Raw genomic sequence first — 16,937 nt, 5'->3', positions numbered from 1 at the left:
TGAAGAATGAATAAAATACAGGAAGTATTGATTAGCAGTATGAATTATAATTCTTTTAATTGTATTTTTTATTTTTTATTTTTTTGCTGTGTACCATTAACTCTTCAGCCACAGCAGCAGTCCAGTGGCTCTTCCCAAACAACACTTGCCCCCATCCCCTCACCACCACCTCAGCGGGCTCCCGTCCTCGGCCCCCGCCTTGCCTCTCTCCATAGCCAATCTCTCTACCTCGCATTATTCCTCCCTACGGAGCCCGGCCCATCGCCATCCGGCCATGTTTGCAACCCCAGCCACACTGCCTCCACCACCAACCTTACCAACCAACAGTTTAGTGGTGCCTGGGCACCCCGCCGGCACCCCCTACCCAGGTAAAGCCGCGCACCTCACATGTTAGATGGTAGCATGCCAGTGCAGACACAAAGTCCAACACTGGCTCTCCATGTTGGTCCTTTGTGATTTGGTTTGTTATTTTAACAACACCTTCTGACAAAATAACAAAGTTCTGCAAAAGTACTTATTGAACGAATCTCCAGCATTTTCTTTATAAAAGCTTTTTCTTAACACATTTAGCTGCATCTTTGAATACTGCAATAGTGTATATAGATACTCTGAACACAGGCTCTGTAACAGTTCGTATAGTGAAGTAGGCATTTTATATTCCAGCATACAGTATCTTATCTCTTAAGTTGTACTAGACTTGGCTGCACAGCTCTACTGCCTTTATGTCACACATTTACATATGCATGCTACAGCACCAACACTCACTAACTGGAGAACTAGTCTTCAACCGTAATAATTAGTTGAGGATTTTTCAACTGTTAATGTCATAAAATGTGATATATGGTGTTGAAACTAGTCAAGTGTTCATATATGATTTCCTGATCTGGTAAGTGCTCATTTATTTATTTTTTTTACTTATTTATCCTTTGATACTGCACAGAACAGCTCATCCAGGCATACATTTTTTTTTATATTTCTAAACGTGCATGTGGCCGTTTTTTCATTGCTACTTGTCTATAGGTTTATTTCCTCCTTTACTGATTTTAAATATGGAACAGAAGAGGCTGTTACACTGACGTTGTTAAAGAAAACACATTTTGGTAAATAAGGGCGTTTTCTTATGATAAAAATATTGATTCTAGTATTCCTCCCAGATCCCAGTCACCGCCTGTGCATAGTGAATATTAAATGATAATTTTGCATCTATCTCAAAAGCAGTGTACGGCGCACATGAGATACTAAAGCCCGTAGTAAAACAGTAAGCCAGTTAAAGAGCCCTTTCCTAAAAAGTCAGCATGTTCCTTTAATGTTCTGGCCATAAATATAAGTAATGTCGTCCACTTAGTGCAGCAGCTACAGATGCTTCAAATACCCAATTACCAGTAATCAATAATTTGAGTAATTTCCAAAGAGCTTCACTAGCAAATCACCCTTTTGCAGCACAGAGTGGAAATAAATCTGATTTAAATGTAAAAAGCAATAGTGTGCTGCTTCTCCTACAAGTCATATGCTTTAATGTCAGGTCTTATTTCCACTGGTGGAGAATATCATACATCATTTTCTAAGATAGTCTGTATTTATAGCAGCATAGAAAGGGTAGTGAGGTCACAGTATGAGGGCTTGGATGCATCACTGGAAAATGTCAGCTAACAAGTGGACAGTCATCACAGCTGGAGACGTCTTGAGCAAAGGCCTATTGAAAACAACAATTTACCCTGTTGAAAAATGTCATGCAATCTGATACATCAACAACCGGAATTGTGTTTTCTCTTGTAAACGATAGGTGAATTCTAACAATTTAATAATATGTTCAAGTATTTAATCAGAACAAACAATTTCATTCAGCAATAGAAGGAAAGAAATGTCTCCAGCGATGATGGGTGTCTCCAAAGTATGTGATAAATATGCCAGTTGTGCATTGACTTTCTAATAGAGGGCAAGAGTGTGTGTGTTTTCTGCTGGGATGACTCTTGGTTCTCTCTTGTCTTTAGATACCAGCCTGTTGATATCATTCAACCAACCAATCATGTATTGCCAGCCTCATTCGGGGATTCTGATTGGCACATTGTCACAGGCAACTCTCTTACCACCACCAATGAGTCCCCACGTAGAAAACCCTCACAGCATGAGCTGGAGAAACAGAGAATGCCAGGTGACTATTTTCTTTCTTCTCTTCTACCCTTGTTGTGAAGACTGACTGGGCGCCCGTGCCTTTTTTTTTCTTGTGTCCCCCCTTTCCCTCTCCCTACCCCTTTTTTCTTTTTCTTTTTTTATTTTCTTTTTTTCTTTCTTTTTTTTTTCTTTTTTTTTTTTTTTTTTTTGGTTTTCCTCGCTCTCCTTTCTTGCAGAGCATGACCTCCTGAGGCAGGAGCTGAACAACCGCTTCCTGGTTCAGAGTTCAGAGCGGGGCCGGGGGCCGTCCGCCTCGTCGCTGGCCCCCGTGTCGCTCCTGAGGGCCGAGTTTCACCAACACCAGCACATGCACCAGCACCAACACACCCACCAGCACACCTTCACGCCCTTCCCCGCCAGTCTGCCCCCGGCCGCCATCCTCACCCCGCCCACCGCACCCCCCATGGTGCGTACCCAAGCCAGAAATGTGAGGATAAGTAAAACAGAAAAGTTCCAGTAACTTCCCACCCACCTGTCACCCCTCCCAATCTCCCCTCTTCAATCAGTTCCTCCCTTTTTTTCTTTACCCCAAAATTCACCAAATATGTCCCGTAGCTGTAGGAACCCCTCCCTTCAAAAAATATGCAGCTGATTCAGTTTGAGTTTTGCTCTTTGATTTCTGCTGCTAAAGTCTGAGAGCTGACGAGAAGCTGGGAGCGTCACATCAGTTCCACTGTAATAAGGCCAAATGCTGGGCAGACACGGCCCACTGGCTGCCACCTTCCATTACACACATCACATACATCCACTAGTTCATCCACATACGTGCAGGCTGCTGCTCAGGTTGGTCAACCCTGACCAAGCACATATTTATTTTCATGACCTTCAACTTCTTCATCCACAGTGGAATCATGTATTAAACTGTACATACACAACATGAATCACTTCGTAGAGGCCCTTATCTGACTCATAGCATGTCTACCAAACCAACGTTGCAAAATTTAATTTAAATTATTCATCTTCTTCTTAACTTTGACATAGATTTTGCTGTTCAGTGTTTGCTGAGGATCAAAAACGGAGAATTGCCTGAAGGCAGGCTTTTCAATTGTTTGCATATGGATGTGTTTTAAATGGTTTTGAATGTTTTCATTTGCCTGTTAACAAAGAGCAACAAAGGCGCAGTCAAACAGATCTGTGTGTGTATTTCTGCAGACTATTTGTGAGCAAGCTCCTTGCCACGCGTGTGTGTGTGTATGCGCGCGTGCACAGCTCAACAGCAACCGTACTTGCCAATGACAAATTCAAAGCCGGTCAAATAACTTGTGGATGGCTGTGGGATGACATCACTGCAAAACTGTTTTGATAATGTTTCTAATTGCTTCCGTGCTTTGACTGCCATCAAGTCTGGGAGGGGGGGTCAAACTCTGGCAGCTCTCAGATTAGTGCAGAGGAAAAAAGGTTATAACTATTCATCCATCATTTCAAATGCACAGCAATCTCTCACAGTCGATTCAGACGGGGGCCCCATTTGTAGCTTTTTGGCATTAGTCTAATAGATCTAATCCATCATGTCATGACCTCTGATTGAGAGCCTGTGGTCCCATTAAGGCCCTGTTCCAAGATTATCCCCATCCTGTACATTAGAAATCAAAGCTGTGGTATTTATGGCACAGTCTCAGATAAGTGTAGAGACCGTTTAGACTGTCTTTCAGCCGACACACATGCCGCTATCTGGTCTTCTGTTCATTCCTGACATGGTAGGAATTATATACAGTACACAGTCCTCTCTTTGAAGATGAAAGAGGCGATTTTCTCCATCTCACTAATGCTGGCATTATGTAGCCCGTGATGTACATACTCCCCCATCTCTTGTTGTGTTATTACGATGGGATTTGAGACTGCCATTAATGTCTTCTGCTGTTTTTTTTCCTTTTAATTGAAACTGTGTTGTTACTTAACTTATGTCTTTTCCCTCCCCTCCCCTCCTCTCCTCGGTAACAATGCTGTTTTTCTTCTTTTTGGTGCTTGCTTAAAGAGGCAGCAGTAATGATGATGTTGTGGTTGTCTAACTGTTTTGTCATGAAAAGGCAAACCACGTATGGCCAAGTTGTGCTTCCTCTCTCTCTCTCTCTCTGTCTGTCTCTCTCTCTCTCTCTCTCTCTCTCTCTTTTATTTTCTCCTGCTCTCTAGATGCCCCATGTCATTTCAACTATGTAACAGCCCTTGGCTAATGGCTGTAATTAATGAAATTATGAAGCCTCTATATTTGTTTATTGTTCTACGCCCTCAAGCAGCTGGCCTGCCAAATGGCAGCAGTGTCTTTGCTACCCCGCCCCCTTGCCCCAGCCTTGTCTTTGGACAAGGAATATCCTTAATTGTTATAAGATGAAATATTAAGCTTTAATTAGCCAAAGCTGTTTACTATAAAACTGTGACAGGCACCATAAATTACAAGGGCAAGAGTTTTTTGTTTTTTGTTTTTTTCTTTTTTTTTTTTCTTTTTTTTTACAAGGCCATAAAGCAGCCAAAATCCCTCTCCCAGTGTCAGACATTAAACAGGCCGCGCCTTCAGAAATGCAGAGGAGCTGTTTAAAGAGCTCGGAAGCTGGCTCGGCGTTTCCTCTCAATAGGCTATCTGTCTTTGATTTGGGGTCATTATCACCCACAAACAGGGCCGTCAACACCATCACTGCTGCTGCTGCCATTTTGTGTGCAGATGTGAATGGCCCTGGTTCACCAAAGGGCCCCTGACCCAATCCCTGCCTCTCCACCAGCCGCTCAGCCAACCCTGCACCCGCTACCCCCACAACCACCCGTGCTGCAGCACACGCACACACAGAAACACTGATTCATACCCACTCATTTTCTTGTTTTATGAAAACCCGAAACGTCTGCGCCTGCCAAGAGAGCTTTGTGAAAACACTCGCAAAAAGTACCTGCAAATGGTTTGTGTATTTGCGGAATAGGAATAAGTTACTGTCACTTGTAATTAGCCTGTTTCAAAATAGAGAGCCAGTGAACAGACGTACAAAGCCCCCATTCATACGTGGGGCAGCATTCGCCGTTCTCGCTTTCCCTGCTCTCCTTCTCAGTTTACTGACTAGATTCCCATGTGTTCGGGATATGATCAGAAACATTTTTTCACCCAACAACACGGTTTTTATATGGCAAATTCTAACTGAGATTATTCTGGTAGGCATAAGCTCGGAAATGGTTTCCTCTCATCAGTTCAGCATTTCAAGGTTATATCAGTTTCATGCTGATCTGTCCTGAATTAGCCCCTAACCATTGCAAATGTCATCTACTCGACTCAGTTTCAGTCATAAAAGACAAACTGCTCACACAAGAGGTTCCATATATTCTTTCCATGATTTTATGCACAGAGAATTTGACTTTTTTCTTGACTAAAAATCTCTTTTGAAGTCTGGTTGTCTAACACCCAAAACAAGCTATATGTCTCCATGTACTCCCCTCCCGTCTATACCATCAGGGATTGTTGTTAAAAAAAAAAAAAAAAAGCCCGTAGCAGTCAAAAGCAATTAGATTCACATTTCTACAAATTTTCCAGTGAATAGAAACAACTGGTCTGGTTTTAAAATGGTATGATTCCCAAAACTGGGCCTCCACGCCCAACCTCTGTATGCTCAATTGGAAAATCATGCAGGCTGCCTTCATCTTGGCAGTCTGCTAAAGCGGCTGTATTGTTAGTAATTTAACTGCCTATCTGACCATGCAGTTTAAGTAAACCCATGACCAGTGCAAGCCAGCTGCTTTACTCCTGGGCTTATTATTCTGGATCAAAATCCTGCTTATTACCAGTTACAGATGTTGATCACATGTTATGTTTTTATGATGTAAAAATAATGAGAGGGTATTTTTAAAAAAGGCTTTTGCTTGAAGGATTTTGGTAAAGTAAATCATTTTGTGGACGGTTTTCTAAGTCTTTTCTCTCTTATCTCTTCCAGTTCGACAAATACACCCCCAAACTGGACAATCCATTCATCCGACATTCAAACGTGAGTTTCTCTTTGTCATACAAATTTAAATTTGTTATTTGCATTTGGCAAATCAAATATTTGACATATTTGAATGTTGCCATGACAGCATTTATTGTGGCTGTGGTTTTTGTGTGTGCATATGCTTGAGTCCTGTACGTATCTCTGTTTGATTTTGTTTTGTGTCTTTTTGTGTCTCCCATCCTCCTCTTTTCTCCCCAGTTCTTCCCCTCCTATCCCCCCACCATGCCAGGCATGCCCCCGCTGCTCCCACACTCAGGACCCTTCAGCTCGCTGCAAGGAGCCTTCCAGCCCAAGGTCAGCCCCAGATCCCTACCCTCAACCCACAATCTACAAACAGATAGACAATTTAAGGAGGAATGGGCATAAAAGAAATCACACAAGCTTGTACACAATTGAAACTAAAACTCTTCAACTTTAAAATGCAATTTGACTTTTTTTTTCATGAAATGACATGCACTCAAGTAGTCACTTTCTGTCAGTGTAAAAAACTATTAAAGCCCCTGCTGTATATAAAGAGTGTCAAGACTTTGCATGGGTCAAAATGGCTCCACACACTCACTGAAGGAAAATTATGAAAGGAATAATTAGTAGACTCTGCATGGAAGTTTTAAAGTCAGGTGTGTAATATACTGTACGCCTGTAGGTGTTCTGTAGGTTTTCATTCTCATCAAACTCTGAAGCAACTAACTTGATGAGGATACCTATAACCAGAAAGACAGTCCTGTAGTTTTTGGTTGGGATGAAAAAACTGTACATGCAAGTATGCATTATATGTGTATCATAAAGGAAATATACTTGAAGGGTATATCCATAGCAGAAATAAGGTTTCATCCTACACTTACAGTACATTAGATACTTGATATTAGATGAGAAAAGCAGCAGAGCTCAGATCGCTGAAGATGTGAAACAGGATTGTAATACACTGCGGCCCCATCCCATTTAAATCCATTATTCCATTCTGTCAGACTGGAATGGACCTGAACCAGGGTCAGAGCTGCATGCTGACCCGAGCTGTGATAAGGGGGACAGGAGAAGATGTGGGGCGGCAGGGATGTGAGGGATGGGAAGGGGTGTGAGGGTGTGAGTCTGTCTGGCAGATGCCCAGCGGCTGTGACCTGGTGTAAGCCCCTAATCAAAGCTGCCCTAAATCCGCTGGCTCTATTCCCAGCAGACTCTGTCATGGAGGGGCCCTTTTGTCAAAGGCCCCTCCAGATGGTTCAAGGAACAGTCTTATGCGTCTAAAACCCCTGCTAAGTATTCTTGGAGAGGAGCTTGGGGAGGCAGGGCTTGGGGTGTGTGTTTGTTTGTGGGGGCTGGTGACGCAGGTCACCCTGCAGGATCTTCCTGTCCCTGGTATGGGGTGGATTAATAAGGCTGATCTCAGCACTTGTGCCTCAGCGACTTAAAGAGGAGATGTGCTACACTGGCGTGGCTCAGCACCTGCAGCATCATTGCACTTTTATCTATGACATCAGCCATATAGCAGCTGTAGTTGAGGATTAGAGAGCTATAGTGCTACTGAGGGAGGATATAAGGCTGTAGTGATACTGGCATCTGTAGCCGGAGGATCTTTGAGTGGTTTTAGATCAGGTTCTGACATGCTTCCATGCCACAGACATCCAGCCAGGACATGGACAGAAGATTTAGTCTCATAGTACTTCTGTTATATAGACAGAAAAAAATCCAAAATGAAAAGTCCTCTACTGAGGACACTCATGAGGATGCCACAGACACCATTTGAGAATTATTGAATTAAGAATTAACTTACCTCCTGCATAAAGTAGCTATGCAACAGGTTTGGCTTATTTCTTTTAATTCATTTCTTTTTTTATATTCTATAAATGCTTTAACTACTGCAGAGCTGTTTGGTTACCATGTCTCTCTTTCCCTTTGTCTCTCTCTCTCTCTGTCAGGCTTCTAATCCCATTGACGTAGCAGCACGTCCTGGAGCAGTACCTCACACACTCCTACAGAAGGACCCACGGGTAAGCGTCAGGCTGACAGCATCCCAACCAGTCTCTTCTTGCTCTGTCCCTCCTGGTGAAAGCCACGCGTGTACATACAGTATGCGTCTCAGAGAGATGTGAATGCATGTCTCTGCATTAACATCTTTGTGAGACAAAACATTTCTCCTCATGCCTGTCCATGCAGACATTCATCCAAAGTGCCTGCACATTTTGGCCACATATCTTTGTTGTTGATGATAATGCTCGTCTGTTTGTCCATACAGATAACAGATCCATTCAGGACATCTGTCAGGGTAAGTGGTTGCCTTGTCCATCTCTTGTTAAATGTGTCATCTCTCTGGCCAGGCCACAAAGTCTAAAACTTCAAATTCTTCAACAATTCCTGCAGGCTTTTGGCTGCATTTACGGTTTGCTTTGAGGTCTCTATTGGGTTAAAGTCAGGGTTAGATTTTCTTAATCCGTTGCCTGGTTGAAAATTCTGACGAGTTCCCACTTTGTAGTTTGGCCAGAAAATCACAATGCCAGAATCCATATTTAGTTCCCCATATTAAAGCCAGCAGGCTAACCTCAGTTTCTCTCTAAATTTTTAGAAACCTGGCAAGTGGTGTGCAGTGCATGTCCAGATCGCATGGCAGATCTACCACCACCAGCAGAAAATGAAGGTGCGTGAGATGGATAATGATGTCTTGCAGGAGTCTTGCTGTCATGTAAACCAGATACAGTATATGGAATAATGACCCAAATAACAAACTTATTGAATACACAGTAGGTCTGATCATGTCATAGTTGGATCTTTACCAGTGAAATAATCTATAATCGTGTTACTGGGTTCAGAAAGACCATGTGGGTGGGAAAAGACAAAAAAGGAAGAGAAAGCTGTTAAAGGTAATAATGATTCAAAATCCAACAAAAATGGTGTCTCCTCTTGTTAAGTGTTCCCTAAAGCTAAGTCAAGGCTCTGTGCATGGCTGGGGCAGATTAGAACCCTTCCCATTAACAGTACAGCAGTGACAGAATTGGTAGTTGAAGGGATGTGGTTGTGTTGACCAAAATGCAACACGTGAGCACAGACAAAAAAAATTCTTATGTGGAACTACTCCTCTCACTGACTGAGGATGGTGTGGCCTCGCCATGGAGATCCTCTGCTAAGGCCACTGGCCTAGTGGTGTCAGTCCTTCTTGGGCTCTGAACCCCCGTAACCAAGGATTTAGTGTCCCTAATCAGCTTACATATATTTGTTATAACACAGTCGGCCAGAATTGGAGACACAGAGCCATTGTTGATGTATCTGTATTCCTCTGATCTCTCACCCAGTGTGTAGCTGAGGATAAATCCCTCTCACTCCGTTGTTAGAAATGTTTAGTACTGTTGCCTACCGACCTAATTTTCTTTGTCTGTCTCCCTCTGCTTGTCTCTGCCTCTCTTGACTATAGCAAATGCAGCTGGATCCTCATAAACTAGACATGAATGGGAAGCTGGACCTGTTCAGTCGACCCCCAGCTCCAGGAGTCTTCCCAGGGTTCCCGTACCCTCATGACCTGGCACGACCTCTTTTCTCTTCCACAGGTCAGTGGGGTCTCTCAGTGCACCTTCCATGTCAAATCATTCAAAACGCTCAAATTATCCCGTTCTCAAAGCCTTTCAATGGCATGTTTTGTCTTTATGCAAATAAGCATTTATAGCTGCATGTCAAAATTGTTCCTCCACCATTGTAAAGAAATGGTATCATTTTTTTCTCTCCTCTCATGTAATGTTCACTTAATTATAGTGCTTTTGTAGCAAATGTTTTGCCAGTAAAGGGAGTCAGATACGTCTATGAATATGGATGACTCTCGGTTAGGTAATTGACTGATTTGCCCTGCGTTGGAGGGCAACGGAGAGGCGAATGGCCTTTGACTGGTAATTATGCAGTGGTGTGTCAGAGGCACTCCTGTAATTGGTTCTTTCATTAACCATTCATGGAATATGGGTGATGGTAACAGTGTTTTGTGAGGGAGGCCAGCTTGTTGCACACTCTGGAACTGACCTCAATAAGCAGTTATAGACTTGCACACAAACAGCTGCAATAAAACCAAACTATCAGTTGCTAATTTCCTCAATGGCATTACTCAGCCGTCTCTAACCTCCTCCAGCTTCCATGTACGGCGTATTCAACAAGTTTGTTATGCTGCTGCAGGAAAAAAAACACTTGTTCATATTTACTCACATTTACATTTTTTGTCCTGGCTAATCACAGGGGTCAGAAATGTGATTGTTGTGGGTGGGAAATAATTTCAGTTTCTCTCTGCATGCCAGTTAGAGTTTATGACTGTCTGATTGTATTGTAATAACAATCCTCTATCCTCCTTGCCTCTGATAGGCTCCAGCCACCCAGCTCCCTCCCCTTACGGCCCTGCCCCCCACCCCAGTGGCTTCCTGCCTCCTAGCCATTTGGCAGGTAAGTGTAAGTAACCCCACGTTCAAATTTTTTTATACATTTATCTCCTCTTTCGCTCGTCTCTCTCTCACCCACTCTCTCTTTTTTGCACTCATGTTTTAAACACATTACAAGCCACCAGGGTGTAATTTGAAGCCGAGATATTTCTAGTTTTGATCTCAGATTCGTTTGAAGGTTAATGTGGAATCCAGTTGGCCAGCGTAGTCAGTCTGCTGCGGCACTTCGTGAGCAAACTCGTAGGAGAGTGTAGCCATAATGTAATTGGACAGTATGATTCATAACATCGCCTTAAATAACTCTGTCTGGGGTTATTAAAAAGACGTAGCTAGCCTAGTGTTCACTCTTCAGCCCTATTTGTCATCCCTCGTTTGTTTGGAGAAACTAAACGCAGCGCAGCAGCATATATGACACTATTTTCTATAAGCTTGCAAAGTTGATTTTGTAATTCACAGTAGGAGTAGGATAGTTCATGGTGCTGGATTTATTTGTGCATGTAATTATTTTTATTCATTCGTGTATTTTCCACCCTTCTATTTGAGACAGTGTTTGGATTCAGAGTGGCAAGTTGATTTCATGGAATAAGCCCTTGAGTCAATCCATTTTGTGCTTGTGAATACACACAGCTCACAGAGGAGGAAGACTTAGCGAACAAAATTTTCTTGTCCAGGGAATTCATCTATGAGGCAGAGGAGATTTCTCAATTGTTGTCTTTTCTGATATATTAACAAGGCCCAGAGCTGAAAATCCTTAAACCCTAATCTGTTGATAACTTCTGCATTTCCTGATGGATTTTTGCTGAATTAATATGGGACTGCAAATTATCAGTTGATGAATGCTGTTCACTGACTTCTCAGGGTAAATATTTGTGTTATTACTGCAAATTTGGAGGCTAGAGTTTGCATCAGTTGAGCCCATCAGACCCTGGTTCTCCAGCATTATGGTCCATCTAGACAAATTTTTACAGCTTCTAATTCCCCTGCCCTACCACAGTACATTTTCAGCTCAGCTCCAACAACTCAAAACTAATTTCCCCATCAAGCAGTGTTGTTCCGCTAGGCCCAGCAGGGTCAGTGACACTCCACTCCAGTTAGTGGCAGTGAATCCAGCATCCAGGCGACCTGGCTACTGCAGGATTACCAGGCAGAGAGCTAAGGTGGCAGCGCTAAAAAAACCACAGCTCGCTTGTAAGAGAAAAGCCGAGTGGAACGGGTTGGTGTTGGGGTGAGCACTGCTAGCCAGCACCCCCCCTTTTGCTAATCCCTGTTTGGCATTTTGCAGATCCTTTCAGTCGCTCCAGTTCCTTTGGCGGCCTCGGCAACCTTTCAAGCAGTGCCTTCGGAGGATTAGGCAACCCCTCGCTTGGTAAGCGCTGGCCCCCTCTCCTCCTCCACCGCTCCCCCCTTCAATCTGGCCCCTGTGGCCAGTGACAGAACAGAGCAGGACATAGTTAGACCACAGGGAGAGCCAGGAGGGGAGGAAAAAAAAAATTAAGACACTTAGCTCTAGTTTCTGTGTCAAAGCAGCCCTAGCCCAGCGAGGCCCAACAAGGCAGTACAACACACCACAGCAAACCTCCTCCCTGCCTCCACTTCATCCACCAAGCATGGCCCCAACAGCCTGGCTTTAATCTGGCTGTGCTGCTGCCAACAGGCACTCTCAGGTCTGCTGTTTGGTGGCAATTCATCTATTAATTATTTGACAAGCCCCTTCTGCACCGCCATGGAGGGCTTTCTCTTTCCCCCCTGCATCCTTCTCTCTATGCTTTCTCTCTTTCTCTTCATCCCTCCTATTTTTGTGTGCCAAAACCTGTTGTGAAAATGGATGTGATTGGAATAGACATGCCGTGGAATGCTAAGGTCTCCCTTGGCTTTTCACAGCCCTCAACTCCAGAGGGCAAGTGAGTCTCCCCTGTTCATCCGGTGCAAAAAGGGAGGGGGGGGGGGCCCTTTAGTCCAAAAGCAAATGAGTATTTTTTTCCACTGGTGGGGGGAGCCATTAACCTCTAACTCTTTCAAACAGCTTCAGTGAGAGAGCCTCCAGAGACAAAGACAAAAGCAGCTTTTGTTGTTGAGTCTTTCTCATCTTATGTGTCCTCAAGAAGGTTTTGTGCCCAATTAACTTACAGTGGGTCCCACGCCTGTCTCCCTCTTCCCTCCAGGGTCCAACAGTGTGTTTGGCACCAAGGAGGGGCCAGGAGGACTGCCCACGTTTGGCAGCCCCCACCACGACACCTGGAACAGACTTCGACGCACTCCACCGTCTTTCCCCACCCCGCCACAGTGGCCCAAAACCGCAGACGCTGAGAGAAGCAGCTCAGCCAACAGCCACGAGAGAGAGCGAGAGAGGGAACGGGAAAGAGAGAGAGAAAGGGAGAGGGAAAGAGAGAAAAGAGACTCGTCCATCGGGAAGGAAGAGAAGGATAAAGACAGGTGAGTTTGTGGTCTTTTGTATCCACCTGTAGAGTATTACTTAGAGGATATTAGCTTTCAATTTATGATAATGAAAAATAATCAGTGAAAAACAATATTTCTTAAGACAGTTACTAAAAAGATTTGCACATCTTGGCATTTGAGATTCTACCTTTTTCACCACCTATTGTTTCAAAGTATTATACAGTATATATGCAGTACACACAATGCATACGCATAACAAAACAATCCACATAAGTGCCCAAATACATGATCACAACTTAACCAAATTGGCCACAATAATGATCTATCCTCCAACAACATCACATATATGTACACACACATATATGTGTGTGTGTGTGTGTCAGTGTCTATATATATATATCATATATATCATCAAGATGTACTGTTAAACACTCGTATCCTTGGAAACTGAAATAAACTGAGATCATGGATCCAATAAGGAAACACACACAAATCAAACAGGCTGCTTGTTAGCTCTGTCAAATATTAATTGGAAGGATCTCAGATTTAAAGGCAGTAAACATTAGCGGAGGAAGAGCCTGGTAACTTGTGTTTTTTCTGAGAGAATTAAAACTCAGAAATGTAATACAACCCACCTACACAACGCTTGTTTTAACTGGTTCTAACTAAACTTTTTTACTGTGTCATTACAGGGATTCTGTGGATCGCAACCGACACTCCAACCGTTCATCTCCTGCCTCCGCACCAGTCAGCTACCAGATCAGTAGCTTAATTCGCTCAAACAGCCAGAACTCCAGTGATTCGGGTCGGCATCACAGTGGCAGCGTAGACCGGGTTCGTGAGGCAGAGAAGGAGCTGTTGGAGCGCCACAGAGAGTCTTCCACACTGGCTGATGTGAAGGTGAAGGAGAGCCGCTCGCCTGGCAAGGAGATGCTAGAGAGGAGACCCTCAGAAGACTCCATCAAACCCACTCAGCGTTCTCCCTCTCCGTACTCCAAGGCAGTGATCAATGAGCAGGGCATGAAGATGGCAGGTGGGCCCCCACCTACACTCAAGGACAGCGAAAGGAAAGAGCCCCCACCTGCAGACCTCCTCCACAAGGTGAAAAATGACATGAAGATTAAGGAGGAGAGGAAGGAGGAGCAGGAGGTCATGGTGGTGAGTTCAGAGCCCGCCCCCCAGCCACAAGCCCAAGCTCTTCCTGCTCCCATCGGTCAACCTGGAAACCCGCACCATCACCACCCACCTTTGTCTCAGCAGCCCCCTCTTCCCTCACCGCGTGGCAGTGACATCCCCGGACCTGGCCTGCATGGTGTCCCCATGGCACACTCTCTGCCCCTCTCCATGAGTGCCATGCCCCAGATGGGCAGCCTCAATGTGCTGGACCGGGCTCGTATGGCTCCCTTCATGGGAGTGAGCCCTCTGGCAGGAAGAGAGCGCTTGCCTCACCCGGCCTTCCCTTGGGACCCACTTAGAGAGGCCTACCGCAGCCTGGACCTGCAGCGGCGCATGGACTTCCAGCTCAGGGCCGAGCAAGGACATCGTTTTCCCAGTGTGTACGAACAGGAGCGAGCTTACCGCGAGAGGGAGGCTCATGACTACTCTCACCACGAGCACCTGTTGGAGGTGCGCAGGGAGCACGAGAGGATGAGACAGCAGGCGGAGGAGCGAGAGCGCCTCCACCTGCGGGAGGAGCTGGACAGAGCACGCCTCCATCAGCTACACCAGTCCCCCATGGAGGGCCATCTACCCCACATGCCCCCCTTTATGCCCCACCTCGGCGGCATGCCGTACCCTAGACTCAGCCCCTCCACAGGACACAACGGCCCTCTGAACAGAACACCCCCTACTGCAGCACTCAGTGCACCCCCACCCCTTGTGCCAGCCGGCAGTGCCAGGCCAGCCTCACCCAGGAGGACTACCCCCCTCACCACACAGGACCCACGGGACTACTCACCATCTCGCAACCCAAAAGAGGTAGAGGCTCGGTAGCTTCTGAAAAAAGTGCACCAAGTCTCACGAGACGCACTCACAAGCCCCCCCCCCAATCTGAAATCCTCTTGTGAACAAAATGCACTGCTCTTCACCAGAGAAGAGCAAAACTCCCTAAGGGAAAGGGTATGATTGTACAAAGTACAGGTGTGTAAGGCTGATTAAGCACATGCCATGACTTTACTTTTAGTGGACTGGAGGTTGAATAATGTCGGTAAAAAGAACACAAATGTGTGTATGTTTATATCCGACTTAAATATTTGATAATTATTAATATATTAATCCAATACCTTTTTTCAGCTTTGTGCAAAAAGAGAGGTCCTGAAATGAGTTTGTACATTTCCTATCCTTGTTCCATGTATAGATATCATTTCTATGAATTTTATGTATTTTGTGCATTAGTCACACCTTTTACAATATTTATCCCAGTTGATTGTGAGACATATCCATTATGACCCACTGTAAAGACTGGATTTTGGTTTCAACCTTCAGTAATTTAACCTCATGGTACCAGGATATCCTCAATGATGACAATGTACAATTGTTACATTACCGATTTGTTTTGTTCATTTGTTTTGCCTTTGAGATATGCAGATAAATATATATTATGAGGTCTTTGTTCAGTCTCTGTAAAGAAAACTGATGTAAATAACTTGTTGATATTCCTTCGCTGCAAAATTACCATGTAAATTTATTAGGCTTTTTAACCATTTCTAGAAAAACAAAATTAAATGAAACATGGGGAATCATTTCCCTGTTAAATATCATGGTAACAGACAAGCCTGGCCAATGGATGGGAAGTGTGACAGGAGGGTGTTGTAAGAGGGCCTCCAAGGATCATCTGCAATCTATGCAAAGCAGCACACATCACCCTAATGAAGAGATCACCTGGAGGGAGCAGACGATACTGGTGATACTGAGAGAAACTTGGATTAACACATGTTTATATTTACCAATGAAATAATGATGAATTATTGAAAGACTTCCAAGTCACAAACTGGACCAGCCCCAGACAGAAAAGAAGGACACTTTTTAGTGGGTGGCAAAAGGACTTTCTCTGTCAACCTTGTGGTGTTGTGCAGTTGTTTTTCTTAGACTCTTGTATACAAAACAAGTAGAGTTTTAGGCCTGCAAAAAAATGAAAATGAACATTCATGGTTTAAAATGTACGGAATAAAGTTTGGACCTAATGTCATACATTTGCAAGCCTGTCTTTAATCCTGGTGCTCGCTGTCGGTGCTGACACCAGGACTGAATTTGTCTGTAAGCCAAACCTGCTGAGAGGAATGTTGATGTTAGCTTGATAGGTTTGCCAATAACCCTTGTGCCTCAGTTTTCAGCATTTAGAGTATTTGCTCATCTGATATCAAGCTATTACTTTGAAATCATAAAGGCAACAGACTTGGCTGGCAGAGTAGCCTAAGCCATCAGATCATTTGGCCATAATCTGTCATACATGGGCTGCAGAGCTCTTCAGAGGGGATCGATGAGACTGGGCCAAGGCAATACAGGGAGGGACTAATAGGACATTGATTTTGTATGAAAGCAGGTTTTGAGTGTTTGTGTTGCAGGTAACCGGTATTGACTGGCAGCCCAGTGGCATATTGACCCGTGGTCTGGACTCATTAAGAGGAGCAATGCCTGGGAGGCAGGCTATCAGATGGTGGAGGAGAGGCTCCTCTCCCCTCTCATACGCCTCCTCTCCTCATGCACACCACTCATCTGCTTTTCTAATGAGGCCGGAAGGCACTCTGGTGTGGGCCGCGAAGGGAGCCCTGAGGCGCCCTGTCCTGCTATTGACAAGACCTCGGCTGTGCTTGCCGCCAATTCATCCTGATAATGCCCTGACTACTCATCTCGCTGCTGTGTGCCGTGAGACCCACCAATCCTGTCCCATGGTATCAGCCCATAATAACAGCGTGGATCAAACCGTGGCCAGGTCATTAGGGGATGTTACTGAAAATCAATGGCGCTCCTGTGTCTCACACACTCCAGCGGGGTTTTTTTTAAAAGGGCT

The 16,937-nt window shown here is 44.6% G+C and overlaps 1 protein-coding gene across 8 annotated transcripts in view; it reads left to right on the top strand.

Moving 5' to 3' along the window:
• The window catches only part of fbrsl1 (fibrosin-like 1), a 153,724-nt gene extending 137,609 nt beyond the window's left edge, over window positions 1–16,115 (top strand). For 2 of the 8 annotated variants that reach the window (XM_023397607.1, XM_087171587.1), the window contains 12 exons: window positions 109–368; window positions 2,349–2,599; window positions 6,078–6,128; window positions 6,330–6,425; window positions 8,045–8,116; window positions 8,362–8,391; window positions 8,689–8,760; window positions 9,532–9,664; window positions 10,458–10,541; window positions 11,814–11,897; window positions 12,694–12,964; window positions 13,621–16,115. In XM_023397607.1, the coding sequence (XP_023253375.1) occupies window positions 275–368; window positions 2,349–2,599; window positions 6,078–6,128; window positions 6,330–6,425; window positions 8,045–8,116; window positions 8,362–8,391; window positions 8,689–8,760; window positions 9,532–9,664; window positions 10,458–10,541; window positions 11,814–11,897; window positions 12,694–12,964; window positions 13,621–14,920 (2,538 nt within the window). In that variant the 5' untranslated portion in view covers window positions 109–274 and the 3' untranslated portion in view covers window positions 14,921–16,115. Of the gene's footprint in view, window positions 1–108; window positions 369–1,991; window positions 2,153–2,348; window positions 2,600–6,077; window positions 6,129–6,329; window positions 6,426–8,044; window positions 8,117–8,361; window positions 8,392–8,688; window positions 8,761–9,531; window positions 9,665–10,457; window positions 10,542–11,813; window positions 11,898–12,693; window positions 12,965–13,620 lie in introns of all 8 variants that reach the window. The other 6 variants (XM_087171589.1, XM_087171588.1, XM_087171592.1 and 3 more) reach the window with 6 other exon arrangements.
• Window positions 16,116–16,937: the final 822 nt, after the last annotated feature.

The sequence above is a fragment of the Seriola lalandi genome, unplaced genomic scaffold, assembly GCF_002814215.2.
Source record: "Seriola lalandi dorsalis isolate HSWRI2012SDOR001 ecotype SW California unplaced genomic scaffold, Sedor1 jcf7180002054883, whole genome shotgun sequence".
In the NCBI taxonomy this organism is placed as follows: domain Eukaryota; kingdom Metazoa; phylum Chordata; class Actinopteri; order Carangiformes; family Carangidae; genus Seriola; species Seriola lalandi.
The sequence above is the reverse complement of the archived record's forward strand: the minus strand, read 5'-3'. Positions and strand labels throughout refer to the sequence as shown.